Here is a 23860-nt window from a genome sequence, read left to right on the forward strand (position 1 = left end):
CATATCTTTACCTTGTTTTCCTGCGTTGGCAACCGGATCCTCCGAATTTGACTCGAGAATGTCATCCAGGCTTCTGGACATTTTATTCTTCGATCTGGCTAATATCTTTGATGCTGCAGATTCCTGATTCTCTGTGGTGTAAAGAAGAATGAAAGAGCTAACCCTCAATACAAAGTCATTTTGGGAAAAAAATGAAACACAAAAATAATTTGCTCCAAGGCCATCGTAGTTCTCACCGTAAGCATTTCTGGGTGCGGATCTTTGCTGTAATGATGAAGTCTTCGTCATGACTTCATCATCAGGCAAATTTGAAGCCTTCGTCATTCTTGTTCTGCGAAAGCAAATTGTTAGAAATATGAAGCAATATGAATGATTATTATTTGGAAATTAGCTCTATTCAAACATTTTGAATGCAAAAACAAAGGTTTCTCAGACTCTTTCATCACGTTTGGAGAGGAGGGGAGAAGGGGTTGGGGGAAGGGTGGGAGGGGGGTTAAGCACAGTGATAATGAGGAATATATTACAGCAAGGGCAAGGGCCTTTGTCACAGAAAATTAATGATTCATGAAATTGAAAGAAAAGTACAAATCTTGCTGCATCATTAGTACTCATCTAAAAAAAAAAAAAAAAAAACTGCTCCAAACCTTACTCAAAAAGGAGTGCTCGGAAATAGCACACGCCCAAACAGAAACCCCCACCCCCAAACCCTTTGGGTTAGATTCCTAGCAGAAGAGGATCAAATAAAAAACTTTCATCCTGATGCTCTGCATGCAAGATGCGGTGTTGTAAAGTAAATTTAACTTTTGGAGAGGTTGTTCAGCTGACTGTCCTATTGACTAACGCTTTTCTGTACACGTTAAAGATTGCTTTATGCCATTCAAAAAGAAAGTTTATTGCGATGCCCTGCCTTCTACTCAAGAGGCAACGACAAGCCTCCCGACATAACCTTGCCGAGGAAACTGCTTCGGCATACTCGTACAAACATTAGCTGCGGATAACCTTTACATTTCTACATTTTATGCTTACGCGCATACTATTTAGTGTCGTTTTGCTCACCTTCGACATACTCATACCCACAGGGCTGTTTTCAATTTTCAAATGTAAGGATTAATTTTAAGGATTTTAAAAATTGAAATTAACCCAAACTGGCAACAAACCTGGCTTCCTTACAAAACAAAAATATTGACGTCGAGATGGCCAAGGCAAAAAGAGAACGTGGTCCCGACTGAAGAGGTTGTTTTTTTTGTTTTTGTATACTGAATCGAGGCTCGTGAAAGAGCTAACATTTATTTCACAAACAAATCAACCAGACAAACCAAATATATCAAAAGAGGGAGCGGAAGACAAGATGGGGAGAGAAGGGGAAGCACACAAACTTAACATTTGAGAGCAGGGAGATGTGTGGGAGGGAGAGGGCTTGGGGGGAGGAGGCGTGGGAAAGGGGGGGTGGGAGAAGTATAATAGAAAAGATCAAGGTTTTGGATGGGGGAAGATAAGAGATGGTGGTGAACAGCTGTTTTAAAGACCTGGAGGGTGGAGTGGGATTGAAGAGAGTGAGGGAGTTTGTACCAAAGGCGGGAGAAAAGAGGAATGAAGGAGTGAAGGTGAGCAGAGAATCTTGATTTTGGCAGTTTAACCATAAGAGGGTTGCAGGCAGATCTTGTGCGACCTGTAGGAATATTTGGGGGACAGAGCCCAGAGAGAGCTGGGGGGGCAAGGCCAGAGAGGAGTCGGTAGAAGACGGAAAGACCACCAACCTGCCTGCGGTGAGTGAGTGAAAGGCCCTTGGAGTTAGCTTCATCGCGGGAGATTCCAATGATTCTGAACGCTTTGGTTTCAACAGCGTGAAGACGAGCTAGGTGTGAGGCAGGAGCACCAGCCCAGAGGGGAGAGCAGTATTCCATTGAGCTGCGGATGAAAGCCTTGTATGTGGTGAGGAGCTCAGGTGTGCCCAGGAAGGACTTCGCACGACGGAGGATGCCCAGTCGGCGACTGGCTTTGGAGGCCAGATTTGAAATGTGGTTTTCTCAGGAAAGATCATAGCAGATAGTGAGACCCAAAAGCTTGAGTGACAGAACTTCTTGGAGAGGATTATTCAGAAAGTGGATGGGAGGGTTGTTCAGTCGGTCTTTTCGGAGAGACATCGTAAGAGTGTGAGATTTGTCAGGATTAAAAGACATGTTCCACTTGTTTGCCCAGTCTGTGATTTTGTCCAGGTCTGCAGAGAGCGAGGAGGCTGCAGACTGCCGATCTGAGGGATGAGGAATGGAGCAACAGTGAGTAGAGTCATCAGCAAAGAGTTAGAGAGAATTTTCAAGAGAGTCAGAGAGATCATTGATGAAGACCAGAAAAAGCACAGGGCCCAGAACACTGCCTTGGGCAGTGTTGTCATTGGAGTATTGATATTTATTAAATCCGGATACATCGTTTTGCTGGGTGTAAACATTTAGACATTTCCAAAACTGCAAAATTGGAAACACTGATGGGAAGTGTTACGGTTTGTGACCTTTTTCTTCTTCCTTCCCCCACACCCCCCTGTGAGTTAGACCAAGTGGTTTGGTCCATGTGTATAAAGCCTATGATTGGCTGTGGGGCACCCGAGCAGGGGAGTGGCCAGGAAGGTGATTCAGAGGAGGGAGTGGCCATTTTGGAGGAGGGCTTATGGCAGAGTGCTATTTCGGGGGATGTAGAGTGTCCAGCTGCAATCTCTCTACCTGAAGGGTGACGTTGATCGAACTCTTGCTGCCTAATACTGTTGGGCCTGCCTTGGGGCCGACTCGTGGACTTGCCTACTCCTACCCTCTCGTGTTGGGCCTGCCCTGGGGCCTACCACTGGGCCTGCCCTGGGGCCGACTGTTGGGCCTACTACTGGGCCTGCCCTGGGGCCTACTGTTGGGCCTGCCTTGGGGCCTACTGTTGGGCCTGCCTTGGGGCCTGCCCTGGGGCCTACTATTGGGCCTGCCGTGGGGCCTACTGTTGGGCCTGCCTTGGGGCCTACCACTGGGCCTGCCCTGGGGCCTACCCTTGGGCCTGCCCTGGGGCCTACTGTTGGGCCTGCCTTGGGGCCTGCCCTGGGGCCTACTGTTGGGCCTGCCGTGGGGCCTACTGTTGGGCCTGCCTTGGGGCCTACCACTGGGCCTGCCCTGGGGCCTACCGTTGGGCCTGCCCTGGGGCCTACTGTTGGGCCTACTGCTGGGCCTGCCCCGGGGCCTACTCTTGGACCGGCCTACTCTTGGACCGGCCTACTCTTGGACCGGCCTACTCTTGGACCTGCCTACTCTCGGACCTGCCTACTCTCGGACCTGCCTACTCTCGGACCTGCCTACTCTCGGACCTGCCTACTCTCGGACCTGCCTACTCTCGGACCTGCCTACTCTCGGACCTGCCTACTCTCGGACCTGCCTACTCTCGGACCTGCCTACTCTCGGACCTGCCTACTCTCGGACCTGCCTACTCTCGGACCTGCCTACTCTCGGACCTGCCTACTCTCGGACCTGCCTACTCTTGGACCTGCCTACTCTTGGCCATGCCTACTCTTGGACTGGCCTATTCGAGTTTTTCCCTCTTTTCTCCCTTCTTGGTTTTATGTGTGGGAAGAGATTTTTGTGTGATAATCCATAAATAAATACAGTGTGATTGAAGGCTTGGCTTGGTGTGCTTCAGGCAGTAACAAATTGGGGGCTTGTCCGGGAGCTGGATTACATGATACCTGTCTTGGATTTGTTTTTTTTCGCAGTCGTAAGTTTTCTCATTGGCAGATAATTTGACTTTTGTTTACGGTGCTGATACTTCTATATTTACTGCAGTCATACACCATGGCTGAGGAGATGGATTTTGAAGTGAAGGAATTTGTGGAGAAGAAGGGGCTATCGGTGCAAGATGTAGAACTGTTACTTAAGGTAGAGTTACGAGCTGTAGCTGATCATCTTGAGGTTAGTGGGACATCTCGTATGAAAAAGGCGGAGATTGTTTCGGCTATTGTCAGTCACATGAGTTTAGAACCATGGGTAAAATGGAGGAGTGAAGTCTTGGAATTAGCCCGGTTACAATCAGAAGAAAGACAGCTCAGACTAAAGTTAGAAGATAAAGAACGGCAAAGAGAGTTTGAAAGAGAAAAGGAAGAAAAGCAAAGAGAGTTTGAAAGAGAAAAGGAAGAACAGCAAAGAGAAAAGAAAGAAAAGCAAAGAGTTTGAAAGAGAAAAAGAAGAACGGCAACGAGAGTTTGAGTTAAGAAAATTAGAAATTCAGGTGGGACAGGCCCAACCGGTTTCCATCGATTTAGGTGGGGGTCAAAATGATCTCCCCCGTTCCTTTGATGTGGCTCTGAACATTAGGCTTGTTCCCAAGTTTAACGAGGAGGAGGTGGAAAAGTTTTTTCTGTCTTTTGAAAAGGTAGCAAAACGTCTTCAGTGGCCCGTACAATACTGGACCCTGCTACTACAAAGTGGGTTCATAGGGAGAGCCCAGGAAGTGTATTCAGCTCTCTCGGAGGATCAGTCAGAGAATTATGAGGCTGTTAAAAAGGCTGTGTTTGTCAGCCTATGAGCAAGTTCCGGAAGCATACCGGCAGAAGTTCCGAACCTTAAAAAGACAGGCTGGGCAGACATTTGTTGAATTTGCGAGGGAGAAGGAAATGAGTTTTGATCGGTGGTATCGTTCTCTGCAAGTGGATAGGACCTATTGTAATCTAAGGGAGGTTATCTTGATGGAAGATTTTAGGAACAGTATCCCCTTGGACATTAGGACACACCTTACTGATCATAAGGTTGGTGAGTTGAAAAAAGCTGCTGTTGGTGCAGATGATTATGAACTTACCCAAAAGAGAGGCCTTGGTTTTCCTCATGATGGTACTACCTGGGATAACAAGAAGGGGGTTAGTGAGGACCGGTCAGAGGGGAAGTGGACAGACCATAGGGGTCCATTGGTGCGGCCGTCTCTGGGTAGACAGTTTGAGTGGTCGAGTCAGGCATCTCGCCGGGGACCGGCCCCCACGTGTTATTACTGTAAACAGAGGGGACATCTGAAGTCGAATTGTTGGAAATTGCAAAGGGAGGAGAAGCAGGGAGACTCCGTTAGACCTATTGCATTGGTTCGAACCAAAGTGGACAGCCACAGGGATCGTGCCCTTATAGTTAAGGCTGAGGATACTGCGGACCTTACGAGCCCCGTACAGGACCGTTATAAACCCTTTGTGTCAAAGGGCCAAGTGTCTCGGGACGGGAAAGTCAAGTCCGTAGTTATTCTGAGGGATACTGGGGCCGCCCAGTCGTTGATGTTGTCTAACGTTTTACCATTGACTTTGAGTAGTTCGGGGAAAGCGAGTGCCTTAATCCAGGGCATTGCAGGTTGTTATGTCCCAGTCCCCTTACATAGGGTGAACTTGAATTCTGATTTGGTCACAGGACCCGTGATGGTAGGAATAGTCCCCATTCTCCCCATAGAGGGTATTAGTTTCCTATTGGGAAATGATTTGGCTGGCAATAGGGTTTGTGTTTCCCCAGTAGTGAAAGAGAGATTCCTCGAAGAGACGGAGAACACTAACCTTCGGGACTATGTAGGTACTTTCCGGGAAACACTTACCACCGCCTGCAATGTCGCCAAGGAACATTTGAAAGTATCTCAGTGAGTAATGAAGGCCCGTTTTGACCTGAATACGACAGCTCGTAATTTTAGGCCTGGAGACAAAGTGCTAGTTTCACTACCTCTGCCTGGGGATCCACTATTGGCAAAGTTTAGCGGTCCCTACTTGGTCGAAAAAATGCTGAGTGAGGTGAACTACGTAGTGCGGACCCATGGCAGATGGAAACCCCGCCGGGTGTGCCACGTTAATATGCTTAAAAGGTACTATGAGCGTGAGGCCGACCTCGGCCGGCCAGTTGGTAGGTCATATAAAGCATCAAGATATTGACTCTTGTGAATTAGACAGCGTTGCTCTACAAGCACCTGATAGGGAACCGATGGGGGCTTTTAGTACAACCATACCCCTTCAAAATTGTACATATTTCGGGTCGAGATAATGTCATTGCAGATGCTCTATCTCGAGCTCAAGATATATTTCTTTCATGCCCCTGCATATTAGCTATAGATATATTTTTTTCATGCCCCTGCATATTAGCTCAAGATAACCACTGACTGACATATTCATGTTCGGCACCTTCAGTGTCGTAGAAAGCTGAGATTTGGAGTGCCAATGGACATGGAAGCCATTACACCGGGAAAAATCCCAGAACCATCGGAAAGCGTCCGTAAATAAAATTTTACGTAAACAACCGGAAACACATGTTAAAAATTTTTTTTTAACCTCAATCTATATTTAGCATTTGAAAATTGCAATTTCTATAACTGTAAACTGTGAAATAAAAATCTCAGTGAAAATTTATGTAAAAACGGTAAACGCATCTGTAAAGTAAAAAAAAAACAAAAAAAAAAACCTAAATTGATATCGAGCAGCAGATCGGTGATGCTTGCCTATCTATATTATAATAGCCGTAGATGATTCTGTCTGTCTGTCTGTCTATCTGTTGGGTGTCTGTCCGGGGTGTGGCTTACTCGGTTTGCAGAGTAGCTCCACCCATAGCTCCACCCATTCTGGGAGTGGCTATAAACAAATATCCACCATTTTATTAACTCGCATAGCTTTGAGTCCTGTTTTGTAGGCCCGTGGTGTCTTGCTCTCCCCCAGTTTTATTTCAAATCAAATTCGATAAATCATTTCATTTTTCACAGTCGCTAACATAGTTTTAGACTCGGTTGAAAAAAAACGGGAAGAAAATCCGATGAAAGTTGCCGTTTATAGAACGAAATGAATTCTCAAAGGCCTGTAACTTCAAGGCCATTGAGTCTCTCTCACGCCTTTATCTCCAATCTAACTCACCATATGATTTCATTTTTATCGATGGTTTTACTTTTAGACTCGGTGTCAGCAATAATTGAGAACAATCCACACACGCGGGAAAATGCAGAGATATATTTTTTAAAATCGCGTCATGGTGTATCATACACCGCCCAACATGACACCGCCGGCAATGTGTCGATATATATTAAAAATTCGCTTTTGCTTTTCCGTTATGATATATTACTATTTCGTTTGATGATAGTCGTCACAAAAACGTCAACAATGATGCCGACATATATTTCTTCGTTTTTATTTCATTCAACATATTAGCCGGAAGTAAAATATGTTTCAGAAAATTACCGAGAGATATTTCTTCGTTTTTTTTATTAGTTATGTGCGCATACACTTTAAATAGGTTTATTTGAAATCTTTAATTTTCCACAAACATTCCACACACGCGGGAAAATGCAGAGATATATTTTTTAAAATCGCGTCATGGTGTATCATACACCGCCCAACATGACACCGACGGCAATGTGTCGATATCTATTTTAAATTCGATATATCATTTCATTTTTCACAGTCGCTAACATAGTTTTAGACTCGGTTGAAAAAAAACGAGAAGAAAATCCGATGAAAGTTGCCGTTTATAGAACGAAATGAATTCTCAAATGCCTGTAACTTCAAGGCCATTGAGTCTCTCTCACGCCTTTATCTCCAATCTAACTCACCATATGATTTCATTTTTATCGATGGTTTTAGAGTCGGTGTCAGCAATAATTGAGAACATTCCACACACGCGGGAAAATGCAGATATATTTTTTAAAATCGCGTCATGGTGTATCATACACCGCCTAACATGACACCGACGGCAACGTGTCGATACATATTAAAAATTCGATATATCATTTCATTTTTCACAGTCGCTAACATAGTTTTCGACTCGGTTGAAAAAAAACGGGAAGGAAATCCAATGAAAGTTGCCGTTTATAGAACGAAATGAATTCTCAAACGCCTGTAACTTCAACTTCAAGGCCATTGAGTCTCTCTCACGCCTTTATCTCCAATCTAACTCACCATATGATTTCATTTTTATCGATGGTTTTGGACTCGGTGTCAGCAATAATTGAGAACATTCCACACACGCGGGAAAATGCAGAGATATATTTTTAAAAATCGCGTCATGGTGTATCATACACCGCCCAACATGACACCGACGGCAACGTGTCGATATATATTAAAAATTCGCTTTTGCTTTTCCGTTAAGATATATTACTTTTTCGTTTGATGACAGTCGTCACAAAAACGTCAACAATGATGCCGACATATATTTCTTCGTTTTTATTTAATTCAACATTATTAGCCGGAAGTAAAATATGTTTCAGGAAATTACCGAGAGATATTTCTTCGTTTTTTAAAATTAGTTATGTGCGAATACATTTTAAATAGGTTTATTTGAAATCTTTAATTTTGCACAATATAATTTACTTGCCATTTATCATTTGATGATTACGAGACAAATTCCTCTTGAGGATCGTGACAATTCATGCGCTGCGTGGAAACTTCTATTTCCAAAATGAATGAGACGATCGATGAAGAACGCAGACTTGAACAGGATGCAGCAAGAAAACGAATGAGACGGGCGAACGAGTCCATCGACGAACGTCAATGCAAACTTGCGGGGTCACCCGTGGGAATCCCACGGGCATGGATGTGTGTGACATTTCGACATATTGAGTTAGATGCTGCACATTCATTTTTACAAAATGGTTACTGGCAAGTCATCAGATCCAGAAATGGTGTAAAAACCACCGTTTAGAGGCCATTTTTCCCCGCAAAGCGGGGGTTGGCCTTTTCGGGGACCGTGGTAGTTGTTGTTTTTTTGTCCCCTTTTTGAAGCAATGTTTTACGGCCGGATGCCCTTCCTGACGCCAACCCTTTTTGCCGCCTTCAACGACAAACAGGGAATTACCAGTGAACTGGTACTCAATTAGCCGACCTCGGAAGGATGACAGGCTGAGTCAACCCCCCTGGCATTAATTCGGCGATCGACCGAGATTCGAACCCAGGATCCTAAGCCGGCACCCTAGCCGCTAGCCCAACACCAGAAATGGTGTCATGAACACAATTTATTTACGCACAAGCACAAAAGCAAGACGGGCCGATTTCCGATTCCGACGGGCCGACGGGCGAGACGGGCCGATTTCCGATTCCGACGGGCCGATTTGGAGCAAGAAAAAGAACGAGACGGGAGAAAAAGGAGAGAAACGAGACGGGGAAAGCCGATTGGAGAGGCGAGTGAGGCGCGATTGGAGAGGAGTGTGAGGCGCGATTGGAGAGGAGTGTGAGGGACGATTGGAGAGGAGTGTGAGGCGTGATTGGAGAGGAGTGTGAGGCACGATTGGAGAGGAGTGATTGGAGGGGAGTGTGAGGCACGATTGGAGAGGAGTGTGAGGCACGATTGGAGAGGAGTGTGAGGCGCGATTGGAGAGGAGTGTGAGGCGCGATTGGAGAGGAGTGTGAGGCGCGATTGGAGAGGCGTGTGAAGGATTGCAGAGGAGAGGAGTGTGAGGGATTGGAGAGGTGAGGGATTGGAAAGGAGAGGGATGTGAGGGTTTGGAGAGGAGAGGAGTGCTAGGTGGAGAGAGGAGAGTGTCAGGTGGAGACAGGAGAGTGTCAGGTGGAGACAGGAGAGTGTCAGGTGGAGAGGAGTGAGGGGTCACATATTATGTGAAATAACTAAATTCACACCATTTCTGGATCTGATGACTTGCCAGTAACCATTTTGTAAAAATGAATGTGCAGCATATAACTCAATATGTCGAAATGTCACACACATCCATGCCCGTGGGATTCCCACGGGTGACCCCGCTAGTATCTATCTATAATTCCAGTAATCTCTGTCTGTCTGTCTGTACGTTTGTCTGTGACCGCTGTTTCTCGACAACCACGGGTCCGATATACTTTTAACTTGCCAGGTATATTGCTGGGGACCCGAGGATGTGCCTTTTCAAGGTTTCATATTAATCGGACAATTACTTACCGAGCTCTGTCCAAAAAACGATTCAACCAATCAGAGAGCAGCGAACGATCGCGTGTGCCGAACGTGGCGGGCACACTCTGCCTCGGATGGCACATTTGAGAGCGTATTCATTTATTTCACGTTTGCAAACTATGTTGGCGTTAAACTATGTTTTACAACTAATAAAAACGAATTTGCGATTCATTCGCTTTCCTGCGCGTTTGTGCACGCGATGGCGATTTCTTTACCAAACTCCGGAAGCCGTTCGCTTTGGACCAAACCATTGCATGTAAATAGAGGGGGGGGATTGTCACCACTCGCAAGCCGTTCGCTTTGGACCAAACCATTTCATGTAAATAGAGGGGGGGGGATATAATTTTAGATATAGATATAGTACGGGCATGCCCTAGTAATCATAAAGCTTCTATTTATTATGTACCCACGTACGAAGCACGGTTTGTTATTGGTTACACAACGTGTAAGTATACCTCGTGTGTGTGTGTGTGTGTGTGTGTGTGTGTGTGTGTGTGTGTGTGTGTGTGTGTGTGTGTGTGTGTGTGTGTGTGTATATATATATATATTTAATAAACAAATACATTTCCAACATTCTTCTCCTGGAGATAATAAATAATAACATATTTGCTCCAATCATAAGCACTGACCTCACAGGAGGGGGCGGTGGTTGAGAATAATGATCATTGGGAGCATCAATGTCAAATGATGGTGACACCGTTCTGTTTTGGTTTTGCCCACCAGCAATCGGAGGAGCATTAACCTGTTGGTCCCAGTCCCTGGGAACAGGATCTCTGGATGTCGGGTAAGGTGGCAGCTCATCCTGATTCTCAAACGACGACGATGCCCTGATGCGCACATCTTCCTCAGCTGCAAAGCAAATTTCAACTTACATTTCCTCTCCTCGTCAATGCAAGAACCTCATCAAAATGACAACCTGTGTTCCAGCACACGTGGCTTCGGCACATTGCCAGCTTTAAACTTAACCCCATCCTGTCAAACCACTTCTTACATTCCAGGAAATTTTATGCAGGACTACCTATTGTGACCATAAAAGAGTTGTGTTAAGTAAACCTGTAAAAATTCTGTTTAGCATTCCCATCTGAACTGATGGCTCATGAGGCTCGGAACGCTCATGATGCTTGGTGGCTAAAAAGAGGAAATGCAACTGATAACATTATCGGCAAGGGTGGACTTGAAACGTCAAAATTAGAAACCAATGCCAGGAGTGTAAATAACAAGATGGAAGAACTTGAAGCAAAAGGACATAGCGGGTCATATTAAAAAGCGGACAGAAATTGGAAGACAGGATTTGAAGGCTAAAAGGTGTATCTGTGGGATAGGTAAGATAAAAAGGATGGGGTGTAACAATCTGGGTAAAAGTCAGTAATACTTCGGGAGAAAGGTGTGATATTGAGGAAGGAAGGAATCTATGTAGAGCATTGTGTGGATAGAGATCAGAGATTGTAAGAATAGTAAGGTACATGTGGGATACTTTTCTAGGGTGTGATTGTGATGTGATGCAAAATTGGATTTTGATGATGATGATGATGATGATGATGTGATGCAAAAACAAACAAAAAAAACCAAAATGATTGTGATTTTGTAATGGAAGAGTAGGAACGATGGGTCCGTGAACAGGGAAAGGCAAGTGAAGATGAAGATTTTTGAGATCTCGTCCATTGTTGCTCTTTAAACCCAGTTTGTGGATAAACCAACAAGGGGGAGTGCAGTTTTAGACCTATTTTAAATAAAGATTTTGGGACAAGTCATCATACGTAACATAGGGTGGGAAACGATTCTGTTAAGATCCAAGTTAAGAGTTCAGGATACTAGAGTAAGGCCATTAGATTTACGGAAGGCAAACGTTGAGGGTAAGAGGAGAGAGGGAGTTCGGTGCTCCACATTGGGACAAACGAACAGGAGGGCGGCAATAAGCATCGGAGAAATGGGAAACCTTCAAGGAGCAAATGTTCAAAGTACAGAGTATGTACATTCCAATGAGATGTGAAGTATTAGCGAGAGGCAGAAAGAAACCATGGTGGGAAGGAGTGGTTTAAGGATAAGCAGGAAGCATCTATTAGGCATGAGCTGAAGTACCCGGCATTGCCCTGGGAAATTCAATGAAATATGTATTTAAATATTTTTTGCATGGCAATCACAAAACATATTACTCGATCGCTCTCGGAAAAAAAAAACCCAAGCAGGTAAAAAAAAAACATACTCACTCGAGGCCTGAGCACGTAGGTGTTACAATAAACTTGTGTAAAGCAATATTTTTAATAACAGGTGCATCTGTAAATACTATAATAATTACCTTCGCAAAAGCGGAAGGTTATGTTTTGATCGCTGTGTATTTATTTGTATGTCTGTGTGTGTGTGTGTGTGTATGTTATTCGCATAACTCAAAAAGTATTCAACCGAATTGCATGAAATTTGGTGGGATGATTGGTTATTATACGGGACACATTTGATTAGATTTTGGGAGCAATCGGGTCAAAGGTCAAGGTCAAGGTCACGAAAAGGTCAAAATCGTATTTTTACCATAGCTGCGGCGAAGGTATGCGCTCTACCGAGTGCCCGTTCTAGTTAACTTTGTGTTGTTCACAACAAATCACTATGTACAAACTCAACATCCGATTTTCACAAAACATATTACTCAATCGCTCCCAGGAAAAAAAATTGCACGCAGTGTATAAGCACAAGACCCAGTTGAGGCCTGAAGGCCAATTATCTGATTTTAATTTATTTTTTTAAATCTAAACATAGCCCTCGACTTTCCTCTGGATGAAAGAGGAGGCCATGCAAAGTTTAGTTGCACTGGTTCCTGCCAGGTTCGAATGGATAAACAAACAAATAAATTAACTTTCTTATTTATATCTACCATATAAAACACAATGTGTGTTTACGTGTTTGTGTATTTGTGTGACGCCTGTCCCCCTTCATAAGGGCAGCTTTTAAAGGCTTTGAGTAGCACTTTAGGAGGGATTTGAGTGGGGTTTAATGAGTAATCTTTGAACACGACTGTGTGTCCACCGGTTAAAAGACCTAAAATACCCCGAGGATCCACACAACCCAGAGGACCCAAAAGACCCCAAGGACCCAAAATATCCCAAAGACCCTGAATGACCTGATTCCACGACCCAGAGGACCTAAAATACCCCAATGACCCAGAAGACCCAAAATACACTGAAGACCATTAAAGACCAAAAATACTGCAAATACCAAAAAGACCCCAAATACCCCAATACCCTTAAAGACCCAAAATATCACTAAAAAAAGAAAAGACCCTGAAGACCCAAAATTCTTCAAAGAACCATAAAGACCCCAGATACCTAAAGACTGAAAATACCCCAATACCATTACAGACCCAAAAGACCCCCAAAAAGACCAATCAGCCTTCTCCCAATTATCAGCAAAGTCATGGAATCCATCATTGCTTCAGATATGAAATCGTTCCTCTTCTCCAATGGCTTGATCTCTGATCATCAATTTGGTTTCAGACCTGGACACTCTACTCTGGACATGCTGCTTCTGCTTTCTCAACAATGGATGGAGGTCCTCAATGCCAAACAGGAAATTAAAGCAGTCTCCCTTGACATATCACGTGCCTTCGATACGGTCTGGCACCCCGCTCTGCTCACCAAAATCTCCTCTTTTGGTATCCATGGAAATCTCCACGCATGGCTGGCGGACTTCCTCTCTAGTCGAGGTCAACGTTTGGCCCTGAATGGATTTCTCTCATCTCCTCTTCCTGTTCAGGCTGGAGTTCAACAAGGCAGTGTTCTGGGCCCTGTGCTTTTTCTGGTCTTCATCAATGATCTCTCTGACTCTCTTGAAAATCCTCTCTATCTCTTTGCTGACGACTCTACTCTCTGTCGCTCCATTCCTCATCCCTCAGATCGGCAGTCTGCAGCCTCCTCACTCTCTGCAGACCTGGACAAAATCACAGACTGGGAAAACAAGTGGAACATGTCTTTCAATCCTGACAAATATCACACTCTTACGATGTCTCTCTGAAAAGACCGACTGGACAACCCTCCCATCCACTTTCCGAATAATCCTCTCCAAGAAGTTCTGTCACTCAAGCTTTTGGGTCTCACTATCTGCCATGATCTTTCCTGGGAAAACCACATTTCAAATCTGGCCTCCAAAGCCAGTCGCTGACTGGGCATCCTCCGTCGTGCGAAGTCCTTCCTTGGCACACCTGAGCTCCTCACCACATACAAGGCTTTCATCCGCAGCTCAATGGAATACTGCTCTCCCCTCTGGGCTGGTGCTCCTGCCTCACACCTAGCTCGTCTTCACGCTGTTGAAACCAAAGCATTCAGAATCATTGGAATCTCCCGCGATGAAGCTAACTCCAAGGGCCTCTCACTCACTCACCGCAGGCAGGTTGGTGGTCTTTCCGTCTTCTACCGACTCCTCTCTGGCCTTGCCCCCCCAGCTCTCTCTGGGCTCTGTCCTGCAAATATTCATACAGGTCGCACAAGATCTGCCTGCAACCCTCTTATGGTCAAACTGCCAAAATCAAGACTCTCTGCTCACCTTCACTCCTTCATTCCTCTTTTCTCCTGCCTCTGGAACAAACTCCCTCACTCTCTTCAATCCCACTCCACCCTCCAGGTCTTTAAAACAGCTGTTCACCACCATCTCTTATCTTCCCCCATCCAAAACCTTGATCTTTTCTACCCCCGCTAATTTCACCCCAGTTCCACTTTTTTGAAATACCAACTTCTGTCCTGGAAGTCCTTGGTGTCCTTGTGTTTTATACTTCTCTCTCCCACCCCCCACCCCCTTCCCATGCCTACTCCCCCCAAGCCCTCTCCCTTCCACACATCTCCCTTCTCTCAAATGTTGTGTTTGTGTGCTTCCCCTTCTCTCCCCATCTTGTTTTCCGCTCCCTCTTTTAATATATTTTGTTTGTCTGGTTGATTTGTTTGTGAAGTAAATGTTAGCTCTTTCACGAGCCTCGATTCAGTATCCCAAAAAAAAAAAAAAAAAAAAAAAAGGCAGATGACCTTGAGCAAAAGAAAGGATGAAAAAAAAAACAGAGAGAGGGTGAGATAGAGCGGCAGAGCAGGATTTTAGGACCCGTGGGCTGATGCCATCTGGTCCAGTTGCAGAATCAGAGTTGAGGTTTGACAGAAACTTCTCCGCCTTGTCAGGAGAGGACACAGAGTCCAGGAGCAGCTGGGTATGACTGGGTAAGGTAGGTACAGAGAGAGATAGAGATGGGTTTGGGACACAAGATTTTTAGGAAAACACGGAGTTGAGGCATTCGGCTTTTTCACGTGCAGAGTCGGCTGTGCAGCCGTTTGAGGTAAGGGAGGGGATTGAAGGGGAACAAACACCAGAAACAGATTTGACCAGACACCACCAGGATTTGGAGGAGGGTGACAGGTTTGAGAGTTCAGTCTTGATATTCGGAAGATATTGTTTCCTGGCTCTCCTGAGGGTAGACACACACTTGTTCTGATCTCTGTGAAAGGAATGGAGATTACCTTCAGTTGGATTCGCCTTCCATGAGGCAAAGGCAGATTGTTTCAGGGGAACTGCCTCACCACAAGATTCTGTGTACCATGGACGGGAGGAATGGTATGACAACTGAAGACGATATGGGATAAATCTGTGCATGAGAGCAATTTTCTTTGGAAGAATACCCAGAATGAGTTGATGTCAGAGGCAGTCGAGATGGAAGACCAGTCCAGATGATTGATGGCTGCTTGAAGGCTCTGCCAGTTGGCCTGAGTGAAATACCAAACACATTGGCGCTGAGGAGGCTCTTTGAGAACGGCCAGAGATATATCCACTTTAACAAGGAAATTATCAGATAAACCGATTGGAGCAGAAGAACAGCAGATATTTTGCAGGGAAGTTAGTCATAACCAAATCTAGAAGAGATGATGCTCCGTTGCCTGAGCTCCAGGTCGGGAAATAGACAGATTGTGTCAGTCCCAATGAGTCGCAGTCCTAAGTCATTTGCTGATGTGCAGTGGCTGGTTCGAGAGGTACCCACACCCAGCCAGCTGGCATGATGACAGTTGAAGCCGCCACATATGAGGAAGAGAGAGTTGGGATGAGTGGATAGGAGTTGGTCCATGTTGTCAGACAGCGAGATGTAAATGGAGTCATCACTGTTTGGTGGACCATACAAAATGGTAATTTGAACATTCAACGGTAATTTGAACAAAATCTGTCATCCTTCCGAGGTCAGCAAATTGAGTGCCAGTTCACTGGTAATTCCCTGCATGTCGCAAGAGGCTACTAACTGGGGTGGTGGCAGGAAGGGCATCCGGCCATAAATAATTTCTTCAAAAAGGGGACCACTCACACACCACCACCACCACCTTTAGAGGCCATTTTTCCCCGCAGAGCAGGGGTTGGCCTTTTTCGGGCACCGTGGTCCCCTTTTTGAAGCAATGTGATTCCCTACATCATCCCTACATCCTCTCCTTCAAGGATGACAGGCTGATTCACCCCCTCTGGCGTTAATTCAGCGATCGACCGGGATTCGAACCCAGGATCCTAGGATCCCAACCCGGCACCCTAACCACTAAGCCAACACCAGGCTTGCTTCAAAAAGGGGACCACGGTGCCCAAGAAAGGCCAACCCTTGCTCTGCGGGGAAAAATTGCCTCTAAAGGTGGTTCAAACATTTATTACTGACTGGGTTTCTTGATATATTTAAATCAGAGATCCGTGTGAGAACGTTTGAGGAGGGGTGGAATGAAAGTGGAAAAATGAAATGAATTCTACCGAGATAAAACTTTGAAACCTATAAATTACCTACCAGTCATCTGCGGAGAATTTCCCATCCAATAACACTCGTTAAACTTCGTGACATCATCGCTGAACTAGAAAAATGATGAGATGCAATACTAGAGAGATGCAAAAGGGCCCGTTTGTCATTCCTCTTCTTCTTCTTCTTCTTCTACTTACTTTCTGAGACCAACTCAAAACTAGTTTAAGCTATGAACTTGGTTTAAACACGAATCTTCAGCATTTTATAGTGGGAAGGTGTAAACTGATCGTACTTTTAATAGTTTCAAAGGATTCCACAAAAAGTATGCAAAACTGCATTCCTTCTCAAAGGAATAGGAAGGGAACAGAGGGGTGGGATGAACTATGACTCTCAATCAGCCTGATGGGGCAGGGCTATGAGACATAGTTGCCAAAGGGCCAATCATACCTATATGGGTGTCGTTAACGAGTGCAATAACAATGAAATTCTCCAGCATGTAAACACATTTCTAAAAAAAGGAAAAAACATTTTAAAAAAATACAAAAGGATGTATGGATGTTCCTCCAAAAAGTTTGTAAACAAGGTAGGGATGGTTACAAGAAATGATCATGTGAAAGCATCCCGACATCTTTCTTTAAATAATGGTGGTCCCTAGAAAACACTAACTGTGTGAGTGCGTTCAATATAAAAAGACACACACACACACACACACACACACACACACACACACACACACACACACACACACACACACACACACACACACACACACACTTTTTGGAACAACCCTTATTCAAAAAGATGTGGGGATGGTTTCACATGATCATTTATTTTCATCATCCCTATGTTGTTTACATACGTGTTGGAGTAACTACATCCTTTTGCATTAAAAAAAAAGAAAGTTTTTATTATTTGTATATAGCATACCTATACACATGGTGTCCACAAATTACCATTCAAAATTCAAACTGTAATAATAATAAAAAATAAATAAATGAAATACAACGATGTGGTTTGCTGCATGTGAAACGTCACATCCTTCATGTAACCGCATATAAAGCAAATACAGAGGGGTTATGTCCGGCGAACGTGGTGGCCACAGAATCGGACCATCCTGCCCAATCAATTGATCATTGAAGTGTTCATCGAAGAAATCACGTGCTATCCGACTCCAGTGTGGAGGAGCTCTGTCCTGTTGGTAAATGGCCTCTAGTTTGCAGGTCTGCTAATTACATGAGTGCAAAGTTCTCCAACAAATTTAGGTAATTATCAGACTTTATAGAATGGCATGACTCTACTTGGTGCAAAGAAGAATGCCCCCCCAAAAAGTCAATACAACCTTGAGAAATGGTCTTTCACATGCAGCAAAATGGGAGGGAGAGATCATTTTCCACATCAATGGCCCTTTAAAAACAATCACAATTTTGAAATATCTTCACAGCAAGTGTTTAGAAAGTTTGCAGGATGTGTCTGCCACAGTTTCAGAACTTCTGTCATACTCGAAGACATCAGTGCTCATAGGAAGTACAATGCCTGCTCTAAAAAGTTGATAAATATAATCGTGAACATTTAAGTTAGAATTTGAAAAATCTGCAATTCTTTTAAGTACAATAGTGTCTTTAAACTACCCTGTAATCATTCTCAAGTAGATATCTATTATTATTATTATTATTAGCTCACATGGAACATAGTTCAGGTGAGCTTATGGAATGGCACGTTGTCCGTCCGTCAGTCAGTCAGTCAGTCCATAAAGACTTGCAACTTCTCCGAAACTATTGATGGAATTATAACCAAACTTGGCTAAAATTATCTTTGGCATGTTAGAACTCAGGTTTGTTCATGACATCCTTCCCCTCCAACTATCAGTCATCATAAGGTTTAAAGGGACCAAACGCACTTGAATTTCATTCTAGTTTGGCCACCATTTTGGATTACAGGAAAACCTTTAACAATCCTCTCTCAAACCATTTCACAAATCAATGCAAAACTTTAAATTTGTGATCAACTACCTTAGGGAAATAGAGTTAGTTAACAATGACGTCCTCTGTCACATGGTATGGCAGCTATATTGGATCATAAGGAAACATTTTAAAATGTTCTTCTGAAACCGCTTAACTAATCGATGCGAAACTTTTCACATGTGATCAACTACAAGTAGGAAATATAATCTGATAACAATGATATCATTGGTCACATGGTCTGACAGCAATATTGGATCAAAGTAAAACCTTTAAATTAATCTTCTTTGAAACTGCCTAAACAATCAATGCGAAACTTAAAATACATGATCGACTACCTAGGGGGACGTTTGATTAAAAGAAGGCTATCAAAAACACAATATGCTCTTTTCCAGCTCTTATTTTTATACTCATCTATCCATTATTTCACTTCTTGGCAACAAGCTAGGTGAGCGACAAGACCACTGGTCCTCTATTATGATTACTATGTTGATGGTAAATTTCCTGCTTCCTTATAAATGCATCAGTAATTTGCGTCTTTGGTTACTTCCACTTTGAATGTTATCAAAGGTCTAAATTTCAAATAGTAATTTCCTTCACACAATATTTGATCTTCTCACCATCTTTTGAAGAAGTTGTAGGATCTGCAATCACCTCTCTTCTTTGTTTTCTTGGAGAACCAGATTTGTCTGCAGCTGCATGATCCCTTTTTTTGTGAAATGTTCTTGAGAATCGAATTTCAGAGTGATCATTTCCTAACTCTGGATCCTTATCACCTGCTAGGTTTGAGGTATTCACCGTTTCCGAAGGTTGCCCCATTGCCGAAAACAAGTGTTGAGCGGCAGGTGAAACCTTCCCTACTGCAGCCATTTTGTACAGGTTTCGCAGCATGTCCTCGGTATCATTCTCCTTCTTCTTTTCCACTTTGATTGCTGAAATCAGTTCTTCCACCACTGGAGTTGGCTGAAAGCTTGGAGTTTCATCCTTCGAAATTGTGGTTTGAGGTTTAGATTGAATTGGTTCTTGATATCGTCTCTGAGGAACATATTTTTGTGGCCTAACCTCCTTCTGAAGGTTGGGTTCATCAAATCTTGCTGAATGGTTTACTTGGTTTACTCTTTTTTGATCTTCATTGACAGATCTGTCAATCACATTCTTTTGTTCAGACTTGGATGAAAACAAATATTTTGGTAGCTCAGGTATAGGAACTGGAATTGGAGTTTGATCTGCAATACGTTCTAGAATCTCTTGTATTTTTGGCAACTTTGGGTCTACCTGATCACCAATTGTATCAGTCATTTTCTGTGGCTGTGATGATAGTCCCATTGCTGAAAACAAATGTTGACCATCAGGTGAAACCTTCCCTACTGCAGCCATTTTGTACAAGTTTCGCAGCATGTCCTCGGTATCATTCTCCTTCTTCTTTTCCACTTTTATTGCTGAAATCAGTTCTTCCACCACCAGAGTTGGCTGAAAGCTTGTGGTTTTACTCTTTGAAAGTGTGGTTTGAGGTTTAGATCGAATTGGTTCTTGATATCGTCTCTGAGGAACATCATTCAGTGGTGCAGTTTCTTTGGGTTTTCTTGAAAATCGATTTTCAAATCCATCTTTCTCGTCCTTTCCAGAAACGATATTATTTTCTTTCATCTGCATTGCACGAAGATACAATGAATCGGAATCACTGGCCGATGGATCTGGTCTAATCTCTTTCTCCTCAATAGGTTCTTCAACCTCACAATCTTCCACATTCACCGAAGTAAAATGCAGCTTCTTTTGCTCTTCCACCAACTTTTTTCCCCCAGTTTTCTTCACTGGTTGTGAAGGTTGCCCCATTGCCGAAAACAAGTGTTGAGCGGCAGGTGACACATTCCCTGATGCAGCCATTTTGTACAAGTTTCGCAGCATGTCCTCGGCATCATTCTTCTTCTTTTCCACTTTGATTGCTGAAATGAGCTCTTCCACCACCGGAGTTGCCTGATTGCTTGGAGTTTTATCCTTCGAAATTGTGGTTTGAGGTTTAGATCGAATTGGTTCTTGATATCGTCTCTGAGGAACATATTTTTGTGGCCTAACCTCCTTCTGAAGGTTGGGTTCATCAAATCTTGCTGAATGGTTTACTTGGTTTACTCTTTTTTGATCTTCATTGACAGATCTGTCAATCACATTCTTTTGTTCAGACTTGGATGAAAACAAATATTTTGGTAGCTCAGGTATAGGAACTGGAATTGGAGTTTGATCTGCAATACGTTCTAGAATCTCTTGTATTTTTGGCAACTTTGGGTCTACCTGATCACCAATTGTATCAGTCCTTTTCTGTGGCTGTGATGATAGTCCCATTGCTGAAAACAAATGTTGACCATCAGGTGAAACCTTCCCTACTGCAGCCATTTTGTACAAGTTTCGCAGCATGTCCTCGGTATCATTCTCCTTCTTCTTTTCCACTTTTATTGCTGAAATCAGTTCTTCCACCACCAGAGTTGGCTGAAAGCTTGTGGTTTTACTCTTTGAAAGTGTGGTTTGAGGTTTAGATCGAATTGGTTCTTGATATCGTCTCTGAGGAACATCATTCAGTGCTGCAGTTTCTTTGGGCTTTCTTGAAAATCGATTTTCAAATCCATCTTTCTCGTCCTTTCCAGAAACTATATTATTTTCTTCCATCTGCATTGCACGAAGATACAATGAATCAAAATCACCCGCCGATGGATCTGGTCTAATCTCTTTCTCCTCAATAGGTTCTTCAACCTCACAATCTTCCACATTCACCGAAGTAAAATGCAGCTTCTTTTGCTCTTCCACCAACTTCTTTCCCCCAGTTTTCTTCACTGGTTGTGAAGGTTGCCCCATTGCCGAAAACAAGTGTTGAGTGGCAGGTGACACCTTCCCTGATGCAGCCATTTTGTACAAGTTTCGCAGCATGTCCTCGGCGTCATTCTTCTTCTTTTCCACTTTGATTGCTGAAATGAGCTCTTCCACCACCGGAGTTGCCTGATTGCTTGGTGTTTTATCCTTCGAAATTGTGGTTTGAGGTTTAGATCGAATTGGTTCTTGACATCGTCTCTGAGGAACATATTTTTGTGGCCTAACCTCCTTCTGAAGGTTGGGTTCATCAAATCTTGCTGAATAGTTTACTTGGTTTACTCTTTTTTGATCTTCATTGACAGATCTGTCAATCACATTCTTTTGTTCAGACTTGGATGAAAACAAATATTTTGGTAGCTCAGGTATAGGAACTGGAATTGGAGTTTGATCTGCAATACGTTCTAGAATCTCTTGTATTTTTGGCAACTTTGGGTCTACCTGATCACCAATTGTATCAGTCATTTTCTGTGGCTGTGATGATAGTCCCATTGCTGAAAACAAATGTTGACCATCAGGTGAAACCTTCCCTACTGCAGCCATTTTGTACAAGTTTCGCAGCATGTCCTCGGTATCATTCTCCTTCTTCTTTTCCACTTTTATTGCTGAAATCAGTTCTTCCACCACCAGAGTTGGCTGAAAGCTTGTGGTTTTACTCTTTGAAAGTGTGGTTTGAGGTTTAGATTGAATTGGTTCTTGATATCGCCTCTGAGGTAAATCACTCAATTGGTTTGATTGTTCCATGCTTTCATATGTTTCATCAACATGACCAATTATTCGTTCAATTGCTGAAACTTTGTCTTTAACTGATGTCCAAGCTGGTGCTGTATTTTGACTCATCACTGGATCGGTATCAATTTTCTGTGGGACATCGAGACTGCCTTTTCTGACTTGTTGGTTATCAAATTTGTTGGAAACATTTAAAATATCATCTTGACTGTGGGAACGCTTGCTGTCCCATTTGATGGTCTTACTGATCTCCGTTTGTTGAGGCCCTTTTATTCCACTGTAAGGCAAGTGATGTTCTTGGTCTTTCAGAATGCTTGGCTGAGAATCCCAATATGGTTTCTTCTGTTGCTCAAAGTCGGTCGAACTCATCATGGAGGGTACTTTGCTCGATGTGCTGTCTTTTTCCCTTTGAGGCCATTTATCCATTTTTGTGTGATCCACAATTTCATCTCCGTTTGGTTGCATCGGCCAAGCCACATCTATGCCAGCTAGGTCTTCATTAAAGGATCCAGTCTTCATGTGTCTTGCATTTTCCTCTTCCTTTAATGACATTGTACCAAAGATGTTTGCTTTTGGTTTGTCGTTATGTTCATCTGAGAAATCAATCAACATTGATGGTGAAAGGGAGTTCCCGGTTGAGCCTCCGAAGCTAAGATCCTGTTGTTCAGTTGGCTGAGGGTTGACACTTGCCGAATGTACATTCACTGACTTTTCAGGTGAGAATTTGTATTCAAGGTCAGACCTTGTCTGTTTCTGCACTTGTTCAGTTCCATCTACTCTTTTTATTCCGGGCATAGCACTCCATGTGGGGGCATCGTTAGATCGCATTTCTGTAGAAATGTCCACTAACGGTTCGTCTTTTTTGCTGGAACCTAGATAATCAAAATCTTCATCAAGCGGCTTTCTTAGAACCTGTTGAGATTGTTCTGTCTTTTGATCAGTTGGACGAGGTGTAGTCCAGAATTCAGGTTCATCCATGCTCAGTGTGGGCTTCAAGCCACTTATAGGTTTATGATCCTCATATCTGTTCGCTTTATTACCTTCTGGATATTCAACTGATGGCAGTCCATTTGCTGTGGGTGAGGCAGAATCCGGTGAACCTTTCATTCCTGGTGCCTGAAAGAAATTTTCATCCCAAGGCTTGGCTTGCCTTGAAGCAGGTGGTGCAGCGATAGGATTTACTGTTCCGGCTTGTGTCACTCCGCCTCTGTCCGTTTCCCGGTTGAGCCTCCGAGGCTTTTCTGGGGCAGAAAATGGATCGACAGCTATAGAAGCAGATTGGGAATTCACAGACAGTGACGACCTCTGCACCTCCATTTGCTTAGGCTGTAGTATTTCTTCACTACCTAACTTCGTGCCAGTACCCCAGCCAGATGTTGGAGAGGAAATCTTTGGTTTTGACAGCTCTGCTGTCTTATTCTCTTCCTTAATCTTTTCATCTGGTACTTGAAAGTCGGTTAACCCTAAGGTCCTGTTAAGTTGCCTGGTATCATCTTCTGTGGTTTGTTGTGCCATTAGGGCAAGTGTATTTTTCATTGTTGCTACCTCACCTGGCTGTCTTGAAGAGTGTGCATAAGGCTCACTCTGGTCAGCTGTCAATTGCTTCTTTGAATCAGTTAATGGCCGAGTCATTCCTGCAGGGTCCCTTTCTTTCGTGGGATCTGCATGATGCCATTCATTTTCTGCAAAAAGAGAAACATCAG

The 23860-nt window shown here is 43.7% G+C and overlaps 1 protein-coding gene across 10 annotated transcripts in view; it reads right to left on the reverse strand.

Annotated features, from left to right (window-relative positions):
• Window positions 1–23860, reverse strand: part of LOC137439841 (synaptotagmin-like protein 2) — an 82274-nt gene that overhangs the window by 23741 nt on the left and 34673 nt on the right. For 5 of the 10 annotated variants that reach the window (XM_068135992.2, XM_068135990.2, XM_068135994.2 and 2 more), the window contains exons 7-10: window positions 19193–23839; window positions 10520–10739; window positions 237–331; window positions 12–131 (exon numbers count right to left, since the gene is read on the reverse strand). In XM_068135992.2, the coding sequence (XP_067992093.2) occupies window positions 12–131; window positions 237–331; window positions 10520–10739; window positions 19193–23839 (5082 nt within the window). The remainder of the gene's footprint in view (window positions 1–11; window positions 132–236; window positions 332–10519; window positions 10740–19192; window positions 23840–23860) is intronic. The other 5 variants (XM_068135995.2, XM_078768321.1, XM_078768322.1 and 2 more) reach the window with 1 other exon arrangement.

Source organism: Myxine glutinosa, chromosome 14, assembly GCF_964187855.1.
Source record: "Myxine glutinosa chromosome 14, kmMyxGlut1.1, whole genome shotgun sequence".
Taxonomy (NCBI): domain Eukaryota; kingdom Metazoa; phylum Chordata; class Myxini; order Myxiniformes; family Myxinidae; genus Myxine; species Myxine glutinosa.